General features: G+C 44.3%; 2 protein-coding genes across 2 annotated transcripts in view; one reads left to right on the top strand and one right to left on the bottom strand.

Moving 5' to 3' along the window:
• Window positions 1-10,355, bottom strand: part of LOC124593751 (A-kinase anchor protein 9-like) — a 505,072-nt gene extending 494,717 nt beyond the window's left edge. The window contains exon 1 of the mRNA XM_047132086.1: window positions 10,070-10,355. Coding sequence (XP_046988042.1) covers window positions 10,070-10,117 — 48 coding nt within the window. The 5' untranslated portion in view covers window positions 10,118-10,355. The remainder of the gene's footprint in view (window positions 1-10,069) is intronic.
• Window positions 10,349-24,513, top strand: part of LOC124593752 (DNA repair protein REV1) — a 138,452-nt gene continuing 124,287 nt past the window's right edge. The window contains exons 1-2 of the mRNA XM_047132087.1: window positions 10,349-10,584; window positions 10,689-10,812. Of these exons, the coding sequence (XP_046988043.1) occupies window positions 10,537-10,584; window positions 10,689-10,812 (172 nt within the window). The 5' untranslated portion in view covers window positions 10,349-10,536. The remainder of the gene's footprint in view (window positions 10,585-10,688; window positions 10,813-24,513) is intronic.

The following is a 24,513-nucleotide window of genomic DNA, read 5'->3' on the forward strand; positions in this document are numbered from 1 at the left end:
TTGTCATTGAGTCACTTTAGGGTGATACAAGATGACTTAGAAAAAATTTCTAGTTGGTGTGATGAATGGCAGCTAGCTTCAAATGTAGAAAAATCTAAGTTAATGCAGATGAGCAGGAAAAACAAGCCCATAATGTTCAGATACAGCTTAAATAATGTCCTGCTGGACATAGTCACATCATTTAAATATCTGGGTTTAACATTGCAACAAAATGACCATGTTAGCTTTGTGGTAGAGAAGATGAATGGTCGATTTCAGTTTCTTGGGAGTTTTAGAAAAGTGCAATTCACCTGTAAAGGAGATCACGTATAGGATGCTAGTGTGACCTGTACTTGAGTACGGTTTCAGTGTTTGGGACCCACACCAAGTCAGAGGCAATTCAGAGTCGGGCTGCTAGATTTGTTACTGCTAGGTTCGAACAACATGCAAGTATTATAGAAATGCTTCAGCAACTCAAATGGGAATCACTGGAGAGAAGGCGATGTTCTTTTCAAAGAACACTACTGAGAAAATTTAGAGAACTGGCATTTGAAGCTGATTGCAGAACAATACTATTGCTGCCACCATAGGTTTTGTGTAAGGACCACAATACAAGAAATTAAGACTCATATGGAGGCATATAGACAGTCTTTTTTCTCTGTCATTGAACAGGAAACGAAACATCCAGTAGTGTTACAGGGGACCCTCTGTCATGCACCACACGGTGGAGTATAGGTGTAGATGTAGATGTAAATAATCAGGAGATGGGTCATCTGGTGTTAGTGACATCAACAAAAATTTGATCTAATTGTGAAAGTATATTACAAGTGCTAAAATTCAGGTAGTGAAAGCAATATTATTGCCAGAGCTACAAAATAACTTAAAGAGAGGTAAAAGTTTATGCACCAGGCCTGTATGCAGGTCAGAGAGCTGATGAGGACTCCTACTGGGCTCATTCGTGGCAAGAGAGACCTCACTCACACCTGACAACATGATTAAAGACTAGGACAGTTGTGAAGGAATGATTGCATTCTAGCCAGCCAAGAGCTCCATGATAATAAATATGTGGCGGCTAAAAATGTAATGGATGTCAGCTGGACTAACAATAATAAAATAAGGTGAGAGGAATAATCAGCACACACACACACACACACACACACACACACACACACACCAGTCATCTCATCTACCACCCATCATAGTCACAGTGCTGAAAATGGGAACATTCCCCATTGCGGAAGCGCAAAACTTGTTCAACTGTTCGTGCGTCATCAGCTAGTATAAAGGATAAGGTACCCTCAAGGTCTTGCCTTCGTTGGAGTGTTAAACCAAAAATACAGGACAGTGTATGAGAGAAATTGCATCTAACTGCAATTAAAACAGAGTAAAAGAGGGATCACCACAGTAGCTGACAGAGAAGGTAGAGTAGAGGAACTCCAGACCCGGTATGTGGTTGGAGACATCTCAACCCCAACCACTCAGCTCCTGCCCCAATAGTAATTTAAAACTTTATATCTGATAATAAAAAGCACTTTCTTGGAAAAACAAAGAACCAATTCAACCATATGTACACTGTCCGCCAATATTAAAGGCAAAGAATCTGGAAGCCATGCTTAGCAAAGAGAGCCAGAAGACTCTGACCTGCTGGAGATGCAAAAAGGTATTTGAGACTATCCATGCTTTCATAGCAATCAGTGTAAATGATGATAGTATTGAAAAAGACAGGTTGTAATTCATTGTCTGAGAACTAACAAAGAGGGCGTGCGTAGGAAAACATGGGAAGTGCACTCTAACGCAGCTATGCAGAGGTCCTGGCTAAGAGCCTTGGGATGCATTCCTGCTAGTAATTCCACCAGAGGACAGATTTCAGGTGGTTGATAAGTTAAGTGATTAGTAAATCACTGGATGGTGATTGCCTAAGTGAGCAAGGGCTGGTCTGGTACCATCGGAAATAAAGAAGTAAGATTCCCATTTCCTCAAGCAGATGTTTTAAGAGACTACTCTGGAAGGTGCAAGTGGCCAGTCTTGACTGATTGAGTGATTAATTGAGAGGGATTATGGGACGAAATGGCGAGGTCGTCAGTCCCACGATTCCGAAGTTAGTCACAGAAGAAATAGGGTCCACTAAAAGTGGACAGATCCAGTCAGGGGAGTCTAATTATAAAATAATAAACATTAAAGACGCACAGTAAAAGGCAACAGCAAATCCAATAACAGGAAGAAAGGGGTGGTTATGGCTTCACAGAATGAGAAGACTGGAAAAGAGGACCCAAACACAACCAACCTGACCCTGCTCCAAGTCTAAAGTCGAACCTTCTACTTGGAAATAAAAGCTACTTTCACAGAGGAAACTGAGGACCAGTTCAACTGTCCTTGAATCATCTACTAATATTAAAATTAAGGAATCGGGTAGACAATTATTAGCACAATGGGCTGAAAGAAGGGGACATTACACCAATATGTGGGATACCTGGCTCCACAAACACAGTGCGTGGGTGGGTCATTACATAAGAGGAAACAATGGGTGAGCCTGGTATGACCAATGTGTAGACAGGATAAAACAGTGGACTCCTTTTGAGAGGAGTGGAAAGAAGGGCGCTGAACTGCAATAGACTCTTGATTGTGCACAGTTTATTGGGTTGGTTTAGTTTTGGGTTGTTTTGGGGGAAGAGACCAACTATGAGGTCATCGGTCTTATCGGATTAGGGAAGGATGGGGACGGAAGTCAGTCGTTCCCTTTCAAAGGAACCATCCCGGCTTTTGCCTGGAGCGACACAGTTTATTATGGTGAGGAGTAGCGCATCAGATGTCATTCCATTTTTCAGGCAAAAAGAGATTTGACGCAGATCTGCATATCCACAGCTGGAATCTTGAAAAGAAAAGGAGGTAAGTATATGTTTCTCTAGCCAAACCAGCTTCTCTAGCCAAATAGTCAGTCAGTTCACTCCCTGGGATGCCCACATGACTTGGGACCCAGAGAAATACAAAGCAGCAGGCAGCACGACCAAAGGGTGACGAAAGTAGCATCGGTCAATAGCCTGCAGGCTGCTCATTGAGTCTGAACAAATTAAAACACTGTGGAGGGAGGTGTCTGAGAAACAAAAACGAGGGCTTTGTGAATGGCTAGAAGCTCCGCTGTGAACACATTACATGATCCCGGCAATAAATGGTGTTCTAAGCCAGTAGGAGACATGAAAGAGTACCCCACCTTATCAACTGTCTTAGAGTCATCAGAGTAAATGATGGTGGCACCCTGCAACTCTGCAAGGATGGCACATACAAGACACTGGAAAACCATAGGAGCAACAGAGATCTTAAGACCCTGCAATAGACCATCCAAGGGGTGGAGGTATGGTAGTAAAAACACGGGGTGCATTCCAGTAAGTGGAAATGGAGATCCTGACAGAGGGAAGTGAGACATAGGCCAAATGGCAATCCCACCCCTGGCCAGGTGTCAGGAGGGAGACATCCCTCGTGGGCAAAGAGCACAGGGTACACGGGACGGTCAGGGAATTGGCGAATGGCAATTGCGTAAGAAAGAGGGGGAGGGGGGGGGGGGGGAATTCCCCCCATCTGTGAGAAGACTATCAACGGGACTAGTGCAAAAGGCACCAACAGCCAGATGCACCCCACATGGTGAAAAGGGACAAACAGTTTCAAAGTGGAAGGAGCCACTGAGCAATAAACCTCACTACCATAATCTAGTCTGGATAAGACCAGAGCACGGTATAGATGAAAGAAGGGTGGTATGGTCTGCACCACAATATGTGTGGGCCAGGAGGCAGAGAGCATTAAACTTTCACATACTTGAAGTCTTTAAGTGGCGAATGTGGGGGCAGCCATGTCAGATTGTGATAAAAAAATAGGGCCCAAGAAATGGGACTGTGCTACAACTAAAAGGAGCTGTTCACCTAAATAAAGTTCTGGATCGGGGTGTGCTGTGGGTCAACGACAAAAATGCATAACCTGTGTTTTGGAGGGACAAAACTGGAAGCCATGGGAGGTGGCCCACACAGAGGCCTGTCAGATGGCACCTAGGAGCCGGTGCTCAGCAGATGCTACCGAGTGGGAGCTGCCCCACATGCAAAAATCATTGACATCGCAAGCCCATTGATGGCTATGAGGAAGAGTGTGATACTTAGCACACAACCCTGTGAGATACCATTCTCCTGAGGGGTGCTGAGTAAAGTGCCAACTCAAACCTGGAAGAGCCAGTAAGATAAAAACTCACGGATAAAAATAGGAAGGGGACCACGGAAGCCCCAGTCATGGAGGGCAACTAAAATGCGATGGTGTGAAGCCATGTTGTACGCCTTATGTAGGTCAAAGAAGACTGCGACAAGGTGCTGGTGGTTATGAAAAGCCTGTCAGATGGCCAGTTCCAATTGGAGTAAATGGTCAGTTGGAGATCATCCTGCCCAGAAGCCACAATGATGAAGGGACAAAAGACCCCAAGATTTGAGTACCCAACATAATCTGAAGCTGAGCATCCTTTTCAGCAGTTTACAAAGTACATTCGTCATGCTAATGGGGCAGTAGATGTCTAGAGACGTTAGGTTCTTCCCGGTCTTAAGGGTGGGGATAACTATACTCTCTCACCATTGTGACAGAAAAGCACCTGTGAGCCAAAAGCAGTTGAATACAGTGTTGGATCATCTGGCTGTGGACAGAATCCAGGCCTGGGGCCTTGTCTCATGAAGAGCTACAAGCCTGCAACAATTTCCATTCAGTGAGGGTTCATTATAGAGCTCAGCGTGGTGTGGATGAAACAGAGGGATGTCTGTTCAACTATGAATTTCTGCTGGAGAAAGGTAGAGTACGAAGAGGATGCTGATGGCGTTGCAAAGTGTCTTGCGAGGTGTTCAGCGAGGACCAACGGATCAGTGCACAGAGCACCTTGGAGGTTAAGACTCTGGACAGTTGACTGTCGTTGGCAGCCCAGAAGGCTATGGCACTTAGATCAATCTGCGATGAACAGACATATGTCCTCAGGGAGGAAACATAGCACTCCCAGCATTCCTTTTTACTCTGCTTAATAAGCTAACGAACCTAAGCATGGACATGCTTAAAAGCAAGGAGGTTGGTCTGTGGAGGGTGTCACTTAAATTGCTTCAGTACCCAACAGCAGTCCTGAAAAGCAACTGTGACATCCTTGGTCTGCCACGGTACCGATCAACAAGGAGGAGGACCTATGGATAAGGGGACAGCAGTGGCAGCAGCACAAAGAACAGTGGCAGAGAAGCCTTGCATGACTACATCAATGGAATTCGAGAGGGGGGGTGTCAAAGTGTACAGCAGACATACATAGAGGTCAATCAGAAACGCGGTCTGCCCAATGTGAGGGCCTGTCTGCCTGGTAGCAGCAGGGGAACGATAGACTCACCGGAAAGTGGTGACAGTCACAAAGGGCACCATGGGATTACCAATGTAGGGAAGCCACGAGAGCAGGTCAGGAGATCACGAGATTGATAGCAGAGAAGGTGCCATGAGCAGCACTGAAGTGGGTAGGGGAACCATCACTGAGGAGACACAAATCGAGGTCTGTGATAAATTGGTCAATTAGGATACCTCTACCCATTGAAGTGACACTCCCCCTACAGTGGGTGGTGGTTACTGAAGTCCTCAAGTAGGAGACACAGGGGCGGGAGTTACTGAATTAAGGTAGACAGTGCAACATAAGGAAGCAGCCTACCTGGAGGGAAGTAGACATTGCAAATGGTTATTGCCCGAATCGTTTGCACTCAAACAACTATATCTTTCAAGTTGGTACATAGGGGGATCCAGTCACTAATTACATTGGAGGGAACCAATGTGCAGACCACACCAGATGCTACCTTCGGGCCAGCACGGTTCCAACAGAACGCTCAATAACTATGAAATGTTGGACAGTGGTCATCACGGAAATGAGTTTCTTGAATAACAAGACCGAACGAAGATAAGAAGGAGACAATACGTTGCATTTCCAGTATTTAATGATAGTATCCATTGCAATTCCACTGGATGATCGTGTGGCGAGAGCCCAGGTTAGACAAAAAGAAGCTGAGAGGATGTCATGTCACTCACTCAGTACTCATCACCAACAAGGACGGGGTGACTTCCATAAATAAGATGAAGATGTCAGACTCAGGTTGCGAGGGGGGAGATGGCACCTCCAGGTGGACCAGCAAGGAGGGGGGGGGGGGGGGGGCTTGTCTTGAGATTTATGTTTCTTCTCTTTCAGAGGAGAAGGAGGGCAGGACACAGTGGGAATACAGGCTGCTGCAAGATCTGGATCCGAAAGAGAGCGGGTGACCTTGTGGTGCACAGATGGTGCATCTCCTGGACCAGTGATGGTATGAGTCTTCTGGCCTGAGAGACGTCGGGGAGGTGGGTGCTGAAGAAGGGGGACACTTCTTCAGCCAGGGAGGGGTTTGCTCCCGAACGGGAGGGCATGGGAACCTCAGGCGAGGGAGCGGGGAGAGGTAGACAGTGCTAGGGTAAGGAAGAGGTAGTAGGAGGAAATGAAGTAACAGAGCCAAAAGTTGAAGATAGTAACACTGGCCGGAGTCTCTCATACTTAAGGCCAACCTCAGCATACGGCAGGTGATCCAGGGACTTGTATTCTTGGAATTTCTTTTCTCTCTTGTAAGCCAGGCAATATGAAGAGTGATGGGATTGGCAGTCAGCACAATTGACACACACACAGGGGCTTCCTTCATGGAGTGGGTGGCCCAGTTACCACACAGAGGGTCCTCTGTACAACAGAAAGAAATATGCCCAAAACACAAATACCAAAATCACTGCATAGGTGGAGGGATGTATGGCTCAACATCACATCTGTAGCACATAATCTTGAACTTCTCTGGGATGGTATCCCCCTCGAAAACCAGAATGAAGGTACCAGTATCGGTGCAGTTGTCTTTGTGACCCTTCTGTACATGTCGAACAAAATGAACGCCACGCTGTTCCAGATTAGCCCAGAGTTCCTCATCTGTTTGCAGGATGAGGTCCCTACAAAAAAATCACTCCCTGGACTATCTTCAGAGATTGGTGAGGCGTAATACACACTGGGACATTGCCAAGGCGATCACAGGCACGAAGAACTGCAGATTGGGTGGCAGAAGAAGCTTTGATCAACAGGGAGCCCGACCACATCTAAGAGACTCCACTTCACTACACTTGTCCTTGATATTCTACACAAAAAACAATGGCTTTTGGGCAGTGAATGTATCCCCATCCATCTTGGTACAGATGAGGCAGCGGGGAAAGTGTTTCATCCCAAGTCAGCGAGCCTGGGCATTCTCCCTTGGTGTAGCCAGGGAAGGGAAGGTTGCCGGGTCATACGAAGCAGCATTCAATGATCCGTCATCATTCGAAGATATGGCCATTTCAGAACGGCCAGATTTTTGCAGCTTGACATGCTTCATGCGCCAAGATTCTGCCCTGATACCACCCGCTCTGACCAGGGGCTCTCCACATGGGCGCCACCCAGCCACAGCGTGGGCCATCTGGCATGGTGGCCGTTGCCAAGATTTCCGATGCTCCAAAAAGATAAGCAAGCACTCCTTGGCATAAAAGGGGAGGGAACAGCTCAGGTGTCAGTAGCGTGATCCCTGTGTTGTGAGGGGGCTCAGCCATTTAGGTACATAACAGCCCCCACCACACGGACTGGCTACACATGCTGGTGACCTAGCAGGGTGGAAGGTGGAAGGGTGTTACAGTGGAAAAAGGAGTGGGTAAGGAGGGGGGGGGGGGGGGGGGGGGGGGGAGAGGAATCCACACTGTAGATGTAGATGCTAGGGAGGGAGGTCTTCCCCCAATAGCTAACACTAAAAACAGGAAATTTTGAAGTGGACGTCAAATCTCAAGTGGGGACCTAAACGCCAAAAAAGGATGAAAGAATAGGCAAAAGGAACAAAATTGCAACCAATACAGGAAACCAGATGGATAGCCAGGTCCACACAAATCAGAACGCTGAGAGAGGGGAAAGGAAGGGGCAATGGGGAAGGAGTGAACAGAGGGAGGGAGGGCAGGGTGAAAGAATGAAGAACTATTCATTCTCATGAAAACCTAGTGATTCTAGCATTCCTCCTAACTGTTTTTAATTAGATAGTGAGCCTTAGCATGCAGCCATTTAAAAGTGATGATGGTGTCTGTGAATGACAGCGAGAGCTGGCTGTGAAATCTGACCCTTATATATGCTATGCTGACAAATGTGTGGTGGAGGTCGTGGAGCAATGTAATCATGAATAGCTGTTACAATGTATTTAGTCCACCATGCAATGGGCTGGCAACAGGGGGAACCTGCGGAAAGAGGAATAGCAGTTCTTGTGATTGTGGTGATCACATCAGATACATCTGCCGCTACCTTGTTGATGTAAGAGAGAGTCAGTCGAACTTATCGATACCAGGAACAATGATGTGGCTTGTAATAAGTGCACAAACAGAAAGCAGAAAGACTTGCACTGTGCCATTGAGCCACACAATATAACATAGTTATTTGACAGGTACACAAGCAGACAGGTGGAACTGGAATCTTCCCCAGAATACGAAACAGTACCAAAAAACATTGAGGATTTTAACTACATCATCTGAGTGCATTCTGTTAAGCACATCAAGAATAATATTGATAATTGTCGCACAGATAGTACTGTCCAGGACCATGAAACAAGATATACTATATTGTGTTATAAACTGCCTAAGAAGGTTAAGTATGACGGATTAAAAAAAAAAAAAAATAAATAAATAATAATTAAATAGCACATGTTACGTTACACATTCTACAAAGGGTAGAATTAGGCTACTCGGGTAACAGTGAGCAGGGGTTTGGTTAAAAATGAAACACAAGTAAATAACAATGCAATTTTTCATTTAACAATACAATTCTGCTATACATTGATAAGTCTTAAATCAGAACTCTGCAATGAATAATATTTCATCCTCTTTCTGAGCTCAACTCTTCACACATTGTGGAAAGATGCCGACTATTTACTGTGCAAGCAATTAGAAACCTTTGGTACAGAAAATAAAGCCAAATGTTACTGCCACAGTCTTGAAGACTGCTAATAGCGTGTGTAGGAGCCTATAGTATGCAGTGATTGGTGTTGAGAACTGAATGAACAGTGTACCACTAGAGATTTACATTATGAGATCTGTGTTTATTAAATGTGCATTATTAGTGTTGAGCAATGAATTAACATTGTAGCACTAGCTTTTTACATTATTAAATAGTTTCCTCACGAGAACATATTAACACAACAGTGTTGTACACTACAGAAAAACCAACTGAGGTTGCACTGTCTCAAGCTAACTAGCCTTGTATTGAGGAGGATAGAGACTCTAATCCCTACCATGCTTTAGATTTCGGGGAAATGTCAACAAAGTTTCTACTATAAGGCCACAACAGGCTACCTTGCCCACTCTTGACAAGCAACACCCATAAGAATTTAATGATATATCAATGATTTTTATTTTTTTCCTTAAACTATAACAACATAATATCAACGTGCAATATCACTGCAAAAGTAATTAACAGATAAATAATAAAACTACTACTACTACTACTACTACTACTGCATCTACTATTATTACAACTCCCCAGGCGTACACCGAGCGAGGTGGCGCAGTGGTTAGACACTGGACTCGCATTCGGGAGGACAACGGTTCAATCCCGCGTCCGGCCATCCTGATTTAGGTTTTCCAAGATTTCCCTAAATCGCTCCAGGCAAATGCCGGGATGGTTCCTTCCAAATGGCACGTCCGACGTCCTTCCCCATCCTTCCCTAATCCGATGAGACCGATGACCTCGCTGTCTGGTCTCCTTCCCCAAAACAACCCAACCCTCCCCAGGCGTCAGATGAATATAGACTAAAGCTGCCTGCAACTGATTAAACGAATAGTAATGGGATCTCTTACGCTCACGTGTAGTAGTGAATATCAGAAAACATAGACAAATATTTATAAACGAATTTTCTGTACGACAATTAAATGAGAATGATTTGTACGTATTGCGGTACCATAAATTCTAAAGTGTTAGTCACAGCACAATAACTTAATGTAAATTTAATGACACTGATTTCAGTTATTTTCGGCACTTTACTTCTTAACTGACCTTCTCTCTTCCGATGTCCACTTTTCTTTGCCTTTCTTCATCATCCATTCTACTAGCTAAATTTACTTTCTATCGAAGATCTACACTTCGGGGGTCCTGTCATTCTAGATATACAATTAACAGCCGCCCTCATTCACTATGACATTACTCACTACTCCAGCAATCAAACGCTACACTTTTCTAAACAAACTTTCACTCGAATATACAAACACGAATGCCAAGCCTTCATCTCCTGCAAGCATCATATCCCACGTACTTCGCTGTCCGTAACCAAACTACGCACAGTGATTATTTACAAATTGCTTGCACTGATCCAAGAACAACTCAGCAAAACTATTTTATCTGTGGAAATATGAATATCTTTGACAAGCGCGGTAATTCTGTTAAGTGTGAAGTATTGAGATGAGAGATGTGATGTAAACACAGTGAAATTGTGGTAAACGTGCTTCTTAGAGAGAATACCAGCAATGATCAAGAAAAAGAGGCCTGTTGAAGATAATGGATTTGCCAGTTGGGTCTGTTCTGAATTATTATATTTCTTTCCATATTTCGTCATTGTGTTGTAATTACCTTGTGTAATTGTAATGAAAAGTTCGCACAGCACAAAATAATATTTCAGGGCGGATATATGGAAGCAAAAAAGTCGAAGCTTCTTGAGCAGTTCAAGGATGAATCGAAGAAGTTAAAAGGGACAACAAGCGATATATTCAGAGGTGTTTCCATATACGTTAATGGCTATACAAGTACGTACAGTCTTATCAAACCTATTACGTCCTTCCTTCCATGTGATCTTATTTGCTGGTATGTATGACACTTCTTCGTTTCTGTTTCATGAAGAATTGCCTTTGCTGCCGCAGAAAGTGCCCTTTCGGTCATGTTATTCATTTCCACATCGTGTTCCATAAATGTCACCATACCTTATGGGCTATAACATAAGTAATGTTTTACATTAACCTGCAGATACAGCCCCTTATACTAACAAGAAGCCTTGATATTACTAATCTGCTTGCAGTGACAATTTTATAAGCAGCTTATTCAGATGAAAGGCAATAGCTCTTACTATTAGATTGTTCATGTGATATTTCTGTCCAATACTACAAAAATTTTTGTAAGTCTGTAGAAATTAAAACTTGCTTTATAAGAACCTTAATGCTATCTTGAATTTACAGTGCAGTGTGCAGATATTCTGATAAATTATAAAAGTTCCCAGTAAGGTAGTCTTTTAGTTTAATTTCTGGGCCTGTCCAACTTCCTGTATGAAGATTCTAGCAGCCAGTTAATAAGTTTCAAATAAGAAAACAAGACTACATTCTGAAATGTAACACACAGGCTACATGGACATTATTTGTTGTGTAATATTAATTACGAATTTCAGAGGTCAAGTTGATTAAACAGGTATTATTAACCATAGATAGTGTAAGAAACTGAAGATATTGGCAAATGAATATAAAAATCCAAGGTATCTGCCAAGCATACTGCAAAATTTTTGGTTAACAACTTTTATTTGCTTATTTATTGATTAGCTCATGGACAGCTTTTAAGTTGCATAGGGCATCATCCACAGTTACATACATGTGAAATGTTTTACCTTTTTAAATACAAGTTGTGTTGGCCAGTACATAAGCACATAATTACCTACTTATACAAGCAAAGACACTTTTCAATTACACATAGGCTAAATTTAGTTGCACTATCCGTAATTTGTATATAAACAGCTTTAAGAATAGCAGGGATGGAAGTTGCTTGTCTACAGATAAATTCATAATCACTGTAGAGAGCTGTTTCTTTCAGCCAGCTGTCTCTTATGACCTCATTGTCAACTAGATGCTTGACACTTATCTCCTCCTCCATTCAGTCAGGATTCTGTTGACTTTATCTAAGCATACTAATTTTCAATTCTCTCACCTCACTTTAATAAATGATTTTCCCGTATGCAGAAAGTTTATTTGTATTTTTATTTTATTTAGTCATCGAGGAGCAAATCTCCAAGGTCATTGAATGTGTCCGTACATGAAATTACAACATAAAAGTATAACAGATAAAAATAAAATGTTCATGAACCCAAAAAGTCAATCCATAAGTTTAAGTAGACACAATCAACAATACAACAAGAATCAGCTTACTTTTTCAAGGAACTCCTCGACAGAATAGGAGGAGTGACCCACTAGGAAACTCTTCAGTTTCGATTTGAAAGTGCGTGGATTATTGCTAAGATTTTTGAATTCAAGTGATAGCTTATTCAAAATGGATGCAGCAGTATACTGCACACCTTGCTGCACAAGAGTTAAGGAAATCTGATTCAAATGCAGGTTTGATTTCTGTCGAGTATTAACTGAGTAAAAGCTGCTTATTCTTGGGAATAAGCTAATATTGTTAACAAGAAATGACAGTAAGGAATATATATATTGAGAGGCCAATGTCAAGATACCCAGACTTGTGAACAGGGGTCGACAAGAGGTTAGTGGACTTGTCACTTAATGGCCGAACTGCCCGTTTCTGATTCAAAAATATCCTTTTAGAATGGGAAGAGTTATCCCAGAATATAACACCATATGACATAAGCCAATGAAAATAAGCCAAGTAGACTAATTTTTGTGTAGAACAATCACTCAGCAGCATTAAGTCTTTGAACAAGATCCTGAACATGGTCTTTCCACAACAGTTTACTATCTATATGAATACCTGGAAATTTGAACTGTTCAGTTTCACTAATCATATGCCCATTCTGTGAAATTAAAATGTCAGGTTTTGTTGAATTGTGTGTTAGAAACTGCAAAAACTGAGTCTTACTGTGATTTAGTGTTAGTTTATTTTCTACAAGCTTTGAACTTAGCTCATGAACTGCACTATTTGTAACCGAGCCAATATTGCACACAACAGCCTTTACTACCAATCTAGTGTCATCAGCAAACAGAAATATTTTAGAGTTATCCGTAATATGAGAGGGCATATCATTTATATAAATAAGAAAATTACCCATCCCTGGTTGCCACCCCTCCTTCCACAATGACCTCCACCTGTTCAGATTCCACCAATCCTTAGCTCTCAACAACAGTCTGCAAAACCATATCAACCATGCCCAATCCTCCTTGCAGTACCTTCTCTCCATCTGCAAAATTCTCCTGCTATGTAATCCCAAATTCCTGGAACCCATACCGAGCAAGGTGGCACAGTGGTTAGACACTGGACTTGCATTCGGGAGGACGACGGTTTAATCCCGCGTCCGGCCATCCTGATTTAGGTTTTCCGTGATTTCCCTAAATTGCTCCAGGCAAATACCGGGATAGTTCCTTTCAAAAGGCACGGCCGACTTCCTTCCCCATCCTTCCCTAATCCGATGAGACCGATGACCTCGCTGTCTGGTCTCCTTCCCCGAAACAACCAACCAACCAACCAACCTGGAACCCATAACATGCATTGAAACATTTTCCCTGCAACAACTTGAGCAACATGCACAACGCCACCTCAAAAAGCCCTCCATCGTACTCACTACTGTCCACCACTTCTACAACCACCTCCAAACCTTCCCCACACCCCCTCATATCAACAAACCGTCTCGTAGACCTACTACACTTACCCCACCATCCAAAACTCCCTCCCACCACCACACAGAACCCAGAACCTAAACAGACCCACAGTTATGAACCTTTCCTCCAGAAACCTTAGTCCCACAGAAATATCAGTCCTTTCCGAAGGCCTCACCTTTTGCCCCACTCCCAAATTCAACGATGCAGGCCTAGTTAAAGACCTTCTCTCCTTCTCCTGGTCCCTACGGTGGGAAAAAATTTTTGCCACCTACCCAACCAATCAGACTCAACCAAAGACCAATATTGAACCTTGCCTAACTCAGTTCACTCCTCCATTCAACCGTGATCCACCTGCACTGCCTCCAAACCACCACCTGTTAACTTTCCAGAATTTCTTAATCTCGAACTTTGCCTCAACATCTAAAAACTGATCCCGACCTTATAATCCTACCTGCTGTCAAAGGCTCCACCACCGTTGTTTTGATCCGCAAGGATTATGTGGCAGAAGAACTCCGGCAGGTGTCAGATACTTCCACCTACAAACCATACCACAGTGATCCCATTCCAGTAATCCAGCAGGATCTCCAGTCACTACTCAAATCCTTAGGCCCATCACAGACTCTCTCCCCAGAGTCCATCTCTCTACTTACCTCTACCACCCCCCTCACTCCCACCTTCTACATGCTTCCTAAAGTCCATAAACCCAACCACCCAGGACGCCCCATTGTGACCAGTTACTGTGCCCCCACTGAGAGAATCTCTGATCTTGTAGACCAACACCTTCAACCTATTACCCCGAACCTATCCTCCTATATAAAAGATACCAACCATTTCCTCCATCGACTCTCCACAGTTCCTGTCCCTTTACCACATGGTGCCCTGCTCGTCACTATTGATGCCACCTCCCTGTACACTAACATTCCTAATGCCCATGGCCTTACTGCAATCGAAGACTAACTTTCCAGATGCCCTGTGGATTCCAAACCAACCACCTCCTTCCTAGTCCCCATGACCAACTATATCCTCACCCACAATCACTTCTCCTTTGAAGGCATTACCTACAAACAAATCTGCAGTACGGCTATGGGCACCCGCATGGCACCATCCTATGCCAACCTACTCACGGGCTATCTAGAGGAATCCTTCCGAAAAACCCAGAATACTAAACCCCTTACCTTGTTCAGATTCAGTGATGGCAACTTTGCTATCTGGATTGAAGGTGAGGACACCTTATTCACATTCCTCCAGAACCTCAACAACTTCTCCTCCATTTGCTTCACCTGGTCCTACTCAACCCAACAAGCCATCTTCGTAGATGTTGACCTTCACCTCAGAGATGGCTGCATCAGTACCTCTGTCCATATCAAACCTACTAACCACCAACACCGCCTCCACTTCGACAGCTGCCACCCATACCATACCAAGAAGTCCCTTCCGTACAGCCTAGCCACCCATGGTTGTCGCATCTGCAGTGACGAGCAGTCCCTCTCAAAATATACCGAGAGTCTTACTGATGCCTTCACGGACTGTAATTATCTTCCCATCCTTGTACAAGAACAAATTTCCCGTGCCTTATCTTTCCAGTCTCCCACCACCTCCCAAAGTCCCACAGAGCGGCTACAGAGGAGCATTTCCCTCATAACTCAGTACAATCCAGGACTGGAGCAACTGAATTACATTTTCCGCCAGGGTTTTGATTACCTCTCGTCGTGCCCTGAAATGAGAAATGTCCTGCCCACTATCCTTCCCACCCCTCCTACAGTAGTATTCCGCTGTCCACTGAACCTTCACAATATACTCAACATCCTTACACAACCCCTGCTCCCAAACCCTTACCTCATGGCTCATACCCCTGTAATAGACGTAGATGCAAGACCTGTCCCATACATCCTCCTACCACCATCTACTCCAGTCCATTCACTAACATCACCTATCCCATCAAAGGCAGAGCTACCTGTGAAACCAGCCGTGTGATTTACAAGCTAAGCTGCAACCATTGTGCTGCATTCTATGTAGGCATGACAACCAACAAGCTGTCTGTCTGCATGAATGGCCACCGACAAACTGTAGCCAAAAAACAAGTGGACCACCCTGTTGCTGAACACGCTGCCAAACATGATATCCCTCATCTCAGTGACTGCTTCACAGCCTGTGCCATATGGATCCTTCCCACCAACACCAGCTTTTCTGAAATGCGCAGGTGGGAACTTTCCCTGCAATACTTCCTATGTTCCTGTAACCCTCCTGGCCTCAAACTTCGTTAGTCACTGTCCTCACCCATCCAGCCCCCTCCCTGTTCCCATTCCAGCACTACACAGCCGTCATTTCACTGCCACACTCAGTCTTTTAATTTCTTTTTATTTTGCTCCTTTCCACTACTTACCTCCTCCCCCTCCCTCCTCGTAACCTTCTCCCCTGCCCTCCGCCTAAACTGCAACACTTCACTGTGTGCCACCAATCCCCCATCCGGCCATCCTGATTTAGGTTTTCTGTGATTTCCCTAAATCGTTCCAGGCAAATGCCGGGATGGTTCCTTTGAAAGGACACGGCCAACTTCCTTCCCTATTCGATGAGACCGATGACCTCGCTGTCTGGTCTCCTCCCCAACAACAACCACCCAACTGTCTGCCACTCCCACCATACTATCCTTCCCCCTCCCTGCCCCATGATGTCGCACATGCAAAAAGACACAAATAATGTGGTAAATATTTAACAACAGAAACACAATGAAACTAATGGAACAAAGGCAGGAATTGTAAGGTTTTGATCAGTGACAGATTAAGTATATGACAATCCTAATGATGAAGGCACACCAAAACAAGAACTAATCCAAAAATCAAGCAAATGAAACCCTCGGGAATAAAAAAAACAACAAATAAAGAAAAAGGAAAAAAAGCTGCTACAGTATCAGAAAATTCCCTTGACCTATATTTCTCAAACAAAGTGCAGGATGTATGAATTCATGCATAACTCCACAACCCAATACCAGAAATTTCATTTGACCTGCATAGGTGAAACAGAATCCATAAAACCACACACAACTTGAAAAATTTGATATCTAACACTCCATGTAATCTCTATTGCTACATCAAATGAAGTCTGCAGAACCACAAAAACGAAAACTCTTTCACGTAACTAATGTTGAAAACCTAACCTCATGTATGGAGGCAAAACAAACTCTGTTACCTAACGATCACAAGCCAATGTAATTATCAAGAGCACAACCCAAAAAAAAAAAATCTTAAAAATTGCATTAACAATAGTTTTGATATACAAGAAACACACAGTCATTCTCACAAACAAACATAGCATACATACCACACAAATAAATAAATAAATAAAATCACACTTTCCTACCAAGTCAGCAGACACACAAATCTAGCGATATCAGAAATAATGTCTCATAAACACAATTTCTTGAACCACCGTCGTAGACTTTCCAAATGGCGAATCGCTCTGGACAGGATGCCATATGTTGTCCTGCTGACAATGCCACAGATACAGGTCTCTAATCTGAGATGCAGCAGCTTTGGTCAACCTCATACCCTATCCACAAACATAACACTTCACATACTCGGCAGTTAAATCCAATAACTGTGGGAATTTAACTGCGGTCAACTTATCATCCTCACTGTGGTGTGCAGGGACCTACTCATGAACTTTGTTGTCATATCCATAGCTAACAAAAAAGAAACATAAAATGAAATACCCAACCATAAAAAATGCACCGCGCTAATGATTTCAAATGTAATAACTACCCATAATTACCAACATAAAAATAACCCACTAAAAAACTTCTACAAACTCATTCAATATTATTCTCACAGAGTCTAATGATTACTAACATCACTCGCAAACAATTTAAAAACATCCCACCCTGGAATGCTACCACGTACTCCAACACACCCTCTGCAAACATAATCCATTTCAAATATGCTGTGCCACTATGTGCACAACACAACACAATTATGTCAGAGGTCAAAGCAAATGCTCAATACTGCAAACTTCCCTCTGTATGAATAAATGGATATCAAATCTTGTATTGTGTTCATCCTAATGATATTGGTGTCATAAGGGTGTGAAAAATATATTTACTCAAGACACCTAATATTTTGTTTACAATTAAGCACCTTTTGAAGAGAGTGTTGACTCATAGACCATGTACAATGGATGGCTTTCTTTCTGCCAAAGAAAAACTCGTCATGTGGCTCCAGAAGAATTACTCCACAAGATTGTATCATAGTTTAGATGTGTGTTGAAAAGGACTCAGTATGCAAGGAGCAACTATTTTCCACTAACACAAGTTTTTTGGTTTTCTAATGAGGTACAATACACAGGATAGTTGATTGCATAAGTTTTGTGTGTGAGCATTCCATTTCACTTTAGTGTCAAGGTCAATACCAGTAATTTGTCAGTTTTTCCATTATAGTCATTATCTGCAACTTTTAAGGAAAGTACTATTTTCCCAGGTTAACTCTTATTTAATGTTAATTCATTCACTTGAGACCATAAAGGTGCCTTCTCCGTCCCAAGTTCGTTCATTTGTTCCATAACGTTTGTCTTGTTATAGTATGTGATAAATGTTTCATCAGCAGACATTACTACTTTGAAAGGTAGCAAGCTACGTAGATCATTAACACAAAAAATTAACAGATGCATCTGATCACTGATTGCTGAGTTACAGCTTTTATGACATTTTATTTTTGAGTCAGTTAGAATCATTTGTGTCCTATTGCAAAAATAAGCTATTAATAACACAAGTTGTTTGTCTGTTATTCTTTAGTGCTTAAGTTTAATTACAAAAATATTGTCAGAGGCCTTTGTTAGATCAACCAGTGTGGTGCATGTAACTTGCTTTCATTCATATTCCTCCTAGATAGATAAAACAATATCCTGCGCTGCTTTTATTGTGAACTGAAAGTGGAGCAAAAAGATACTAGCAATTACAGAAGCGGATCAACAACGTGAGAGAGAGTTACATATGTGAAGGTGGTAAAACTGAACTTTTTTGTTAACTTATCTGTGGGCTTGTGTCACCTAAGTTTGTTCTTCATGTGAATGCCTAGGAATTTCACTCAAGGAATTCCATATAGTACTTGCTCATTGATGTCTACTACTGGTACATGTAAGCAACTGCACAATTTGAGTGTTTGTATGAATAAGTGTTTAGCTGTTAACTGAGGACCATTTGTAAGCCTGTTCCACTATTCTCCTGGATGTGTGTGATATGCCTGCGCTTGGTTCCTTTGTCTGTATATTTTTCAACAATTTGTAATAGATATCATATGTAATGGCTCACCTTGCTCCCTGGGTCTCAGGTTTGACCTGTGACATGATGATGCATTATGTGACAACGTGGCTGGGCTGTGTATTTACAGGGGGCATTTGGTATTATGTGGTGGCACTCTCTACTGTTGAATTTCCATGTTTATAAACTTGTCCACTGTATTAGGTATGTAGTGGCAAGTGCATTGTTTTGTGATTTGGATTTGTAGTAATTGTCACGGATTTGACAAAGAGATTCAACAGTCATTCAATAAATGCTGATAGGGGTGATGATAGGGCTAGCACCGTTTTTGTTTGAGGAATGATAGCTTTTTGGCTGAACTTATATTTAGTCTAGACCAAAGTATAATGCATGAAACTATACAGTCCAGAGACATTTTCAAGTCTCAAACATCTATAATGTGTATATGCAGACTGAAGCGACAAATGAAAATGTGTACAAAGGCTGAGATTCTCCCCCTGCAGGTCCAGGGGTTAGAATAGGCCTGAGGTATCCCTGCCTGTCGTAAGAGGTGACTAAAAGGAGTCTCACACTTTTTGGCCCTATAAGTTCATATCCCATTTTATGGTTTGACCTGCCACATTTCAAATTCTACAGAAGTGCAGGCCATACAGGGAAGGACACCTTATGTGGTGCACGAGTTATCCATAGTGCCCTTGGATGCAGTCCCCTGAACCTCTTTTCATGGCTTTCTGCAATTTTGATGTTTGGGTGAGGACACTTTCTGGGGTATGTCATCTTCTTCTGTTGTCTCCTGTCCTATTTTCCCCCCATGACAGTACTGGATTTCTCTGTGTACTGGATTTCTCTGTGCCCAATATCCAGCACGGTAGCCAGCCTGTTGTGGTGGGGCCGTCACGTACCCGTTTGATGGTAGCCCCCTGACAACATAGAGGTCGCACTGCTGATGCCTGAGCTGTAAACTCCCGACATATACTGAGGAATAGATGCCTGTCTCCCTGGGGCATCAGGACTCCCAGCAATGGCCATCATGCCAGGTGGCCTTTGCTGTAGCTGGGTGGTGCCCGTGGGGAGAGTCCCTGGTCAGAGTGGGTGGCATCAGGGCGAATGACCTGCAATGAAGCAGACTAAATCATCTCTTGCTGGTGACCGTACAGTGCCAGCAGTCTAAGAAGGGCAAGATTGAATACAATGCTGACAGATACGACCTTAAATCGTTCCCTGCCTCGCTACACCATGGGAGGAACATAGGGCTACAGAAAGAAGTGAGCCATATTCGCCTCGGTATTTAGTCTGTAGCAGAATGGACGGGGACTCCTTTCTATCTATGGAGCCTCAGTTTTATGTCAAACATCTTGAGGGTAAGTCTGGGGAAGTGACAGTGCTGTCAAAGATGAGAAGCAGTGCAGTCTTGATTCAGACAGTATCCCCAGCCCAGTCCTGGGCGTTACTCACTTGTGATATTCCTGTTTCAGTCACTCCCCATAAAAGCCTCAACACGGTCTAGGTGATTATTTTACATCGCAACCTCTTCTTGCAGTCTGACAACAAGCTACACACCAATCTAGAATGGCAGGGTGTTAATTTCATCCAGCGCGTTTACAGGGGACCTAAAGACAACAGGGTTACTACTGGTGCCTTCATCTTGGTCTTTGAGGGGATTCATTGCCTGAAAAGGACAAGGTGATGGTTCACCGCTGTGACGTTAAACCATACATCCCTCCTCCTATGCGGTGATTTAAGTGCTGGAAATTCGTGCACGTCTTCCCGCTGTGCTTCCAACGCTACATGTCAAGACTATGGATGTCCACTGCATCCAGATACTTCCTGTGCACCTCCTCCTACTTGCATCAACTGTGGAGAGCAGCACTCCCTCTGCTCGCCAGACTTCTAAAGGAGCGGTTGCCTTACCAAGAGGCTAAATGTAAATTTGAACGATTACACCCCACTCGTTTGATGTCCTTGTACACTGCAGCTACATTACCATTGTCATCACAATTACTAGTCATACCACACTCTGTACCACGAACAGTGGGTCCTCCGGGCTTCCTGAATACATCTACCTCCTTGGTGGTACGGGAGAAAATCCCCTTCCATTGCTCCCAAAGTACCTACTTCGGGTGCAAGGCCTCCCCCAACGCAGGGGACATTGGTCCCCTCCCCCCAGTCAGAGAAGTGACAGCCTCCTCTGGCTCCTCTCATGTGGAAGGGGTCCCTTGGGACCCTCTCTCCCAAGGTATCCACTAACGCCATACTGGACACTCGCCATTGGCTAAAGGAGCCAAAAGCTGCTGGATGAAGAGCTTCATGGTCTTCCTCCATGCCTGAAGCTACTTCAGAGAAGTCCTCCCAGCAAGCCCGTAAAGAGAAGCGAGATGGGAAGCAAACAAAGAAGTCTGCTAAGAAAAAGGACACTTCAGTGGCCCCAACACCACCACTCCCTACTAATTCTGCACCTGCGAATGAGGTGGAGATCTCAGCATCCCCTGAGGACCTGCATCTCAGTGATGCCTTTTACAATAGGAATGGATACAAATCCTCAACCGGTGGCAGCAGGTGACCCTGAGGCGTAACTTGCCTCCTGTCCCAACTCGACCTCTGCCTCTTAAATAGTAGGGCCTCCACACATTTCAGTGTGGTTCATGACACTTACTTGGCCATTGATTTATCCCTCTGCAACCCAGTACTTCTCCCAACTGTCAACTGGAGAGCCCACAATGACTTGTGTGGTAGTGACCACTTTCCCATCTTCCTGTCATTCCCCCAGCACCATTCACGTGGACGTCTACCAAGATGGGCTTTAAACAAGGCAGATGGGGAAGCTTTCATCTCTGCTGTCGCTGTTGAATCTCCCTCACAGGGTACCATAGATGTGGTAGTTGAACAGGTCACTAGAATGATCGTTTCAACGGCGGAAAACACGATCCCTTGTTCTATAGGATGCTCCTGGCGAAAGTCAGCACCTTGGTGGTTGCCGGAAATCGCTGAGGCCATTAAAGAGCATCGACAAGCTCTACAGCAACATAAGCGGCATCCTTCCCTAGAGCACCTAATAACTTTTAAATGGCTCTGTGCCCACATTCACAAGCTTATAAAAAGACATGTTGGGAGAGGTACGTCTCGACCATGGATGCCATACGTCACCTTCCCAAGTCTGGACGAAGATCAGTCGTGTTTGTGGGTACCAGACCCCGACAGGTGTTGCTGGCCTTAACATCAATGGTGTGTTATCTACCAATGCAAACACAATTGCCAAGCACTTAGCTGAGCACTATGCTCGAGCCTCCATGTCAGAGAATTATCCCCCAGCATTTTGCACTGTCAAACGGCAGATGGAAAGGAAAGCCCTCTCGTCCACTGAATGTCAGAATGAATGCTATAATGCTCCATTTACAGAGTGGGAGCTCTTCAGTGTCCTTGCACATTGCCCTGACACAGCTCCTGGCCCTGATCGGATCCACAGTCAGATGATCAAACATCTCTTGTCTGACTACAAGCAACATATCTTTCCATTGCAATGGCAGGAGAGCATCATCATTCCAGTGCTCAAACCTGGTAAAAACCCGCTTGATATGGATAGCTATCAGCCCATTAGTCTCACCAATGTTCTTTGTAAGCTGTTAGAACGTATGGTAAGTCGGCGATTGTGTTGGGTCATGGAGTAACGTGCCATACTGGCTCCATGCCAGGGTGGTTTGCACCAGGGTCGCTCTACCATTGATAATCTAGTTTCTCTCGAGTCTGCCATCTGAACAGCCTTTTCTAGATACCAACACCTGGTTACTGTCTTTTTTTATTTACGAAATGCTTACGACAGAACCTGGCGACATCACATCCTTGCCACATTATATGAGTGGGGTCTCCGGGGCCCGCTCCCAATTTTTATCCAAAATTTCCTATCACTCTATACTTTCCATGCCAAGTCAGTGCCTCCCATAGTTCCCCACATATCCAGGAGAATGGGGTCCCATAGGGCTCTGTATTGAGTTTATCTGTATTTTTAGTGGCCATTAAAGGTCCAGCAGCAACTGTCAGGCCTTCGGTCTCATCTTCTCTATAAGCAGATGACTTCCAAATTTCATACTGCTCCTCCAGTACTGGTGTTGCTGAGTGGCACCTAGAGGGAGCCATCCACAAAGCGCAGTCATGGGCTCTAGCCCACGGCTTCCAGTTTTCAGCTGTGAAGTCGTATGTCATGCACTTCTGTCGGAGTCATACGATTCATCTGGAACCAGAACTTTACCTTAATGATGATCCACTCACTGTAATGGAGACATATTGATTCTTAGGACTGGTTTTCGGCACCCAGTTGACGTGGCTTCCTCATCTTCATGAGCTGAAGCGGAAGTGCTGGTAGCACCTCAGTGCCCTCCGCTGCCTGAGCAACACCAACTGAGGTGCAGATCACTCTACGCTGCTGCAGCTACACAGCCCTTGTTCAATCCTGCCTTGACTATGGGAATCTCAATATTGTGTTTACTCGACCCAGTGCACCACTGTGACATTCGACTGGCAACAGGAGCTTTTAGGACAAGTCAGGTGACAAGCGCCCTGGTGGAGACCGGAGTCCCTCCATTGAAGGTTAGGTGTGCACAACTGCTCAACAGTTACGTTGCACACATCCGTAGTTCTCCTGAGCATCCGAATGACCGTCTCCTTTTCCCATTCACGGCAGTTCATCTCCCAGGTCAGGGCTTAAGATTGAGGTTCACGTCCGATCTCTTCTGTGTGGAGTCCTTGCCTTTACCACCTATACTCAAGGTCCATTCACGAACACCTCCTACACCTAGGCCGAAGCTTCGCCTGGACCTTTCACGTGGTCCTAAGGACTCAGTTAACCCCGCAACACTCTGCTGTCACTTCCTCTCAATTCGTGACATGTACCAGGACCATGAAGTGGTTTACACCGACACCTCTATGGCTGATGGTCACGTTGGCTTCGCGTACGTTCATGGAGGACATATTGAACAGCATTCCTTGCCAGATGGCTGCAGCGTTTTCACTGCGGAGCTGGCGGCCATTTCTCATGTTGTTGAGTGCATCCGCTCATGCCTTGGTGAGTCCTTTCTTCTCTGCACTGACTCCTTGAGCAGCCTACAAGCTATCAACCAGTGCTACCCCTGCCATCCTTTGGTAGCAACCATCCAGGAGTGCATCTATGCCCAGGAATGGTCCAGTTGTTCTGTGGTGTTTGTGTGGACACCAGGGCATGTTGGAATCCTGGGAAATGAACTTGCCGACAGGCTGGCCAAACAGGCTACGTGGAAACTGCTTCTGGAGATTGGTATCCCTGTAACTGACCTGCGATCATTATTACACTGCAAGGTTTTTCAGCTTTGGGATACGGGATGGCATAATCTCAGTACGCACAACAAACTGCGTGCCCTTAACGAGACTACGAATGTGTGGAATACCTCCATGCAGGTGTCTTGGGACTCTGTGGTTCTCTCCTGGCTCTGCATTGATCATACGTGGCTAACACATGGCTACCTCCTCCGTCACGAGGACCCACCTTGGTGTCACTGTGGCTCACATTTGACTGTCATCCTCATCTTGCTGGACTCCCCACTTTTAGCCACTCTGTGGTGGACTTTTAATGTTCCCAGCAGCCTGCCTTCAGTGTTGGGCGACAATGCCTCAACAGCAGAGTTAGTTTCGTGTTTTATTCG

This window comes from Schistocerca americana, chromosome 2 (assembly GCF_021461395.2).
Source record: "Schistocerca americana isolate TAMUIC-IGC-003095 chromosome 2, iqSchAmer2.1, whole genome shotgun sequence".
Lineage (NCBI taxonomy): Eukaryota > Metazoa > Arthropoda > Insecta > Orthoptera > Acrididae > Schistocerca > Schistocerca americana.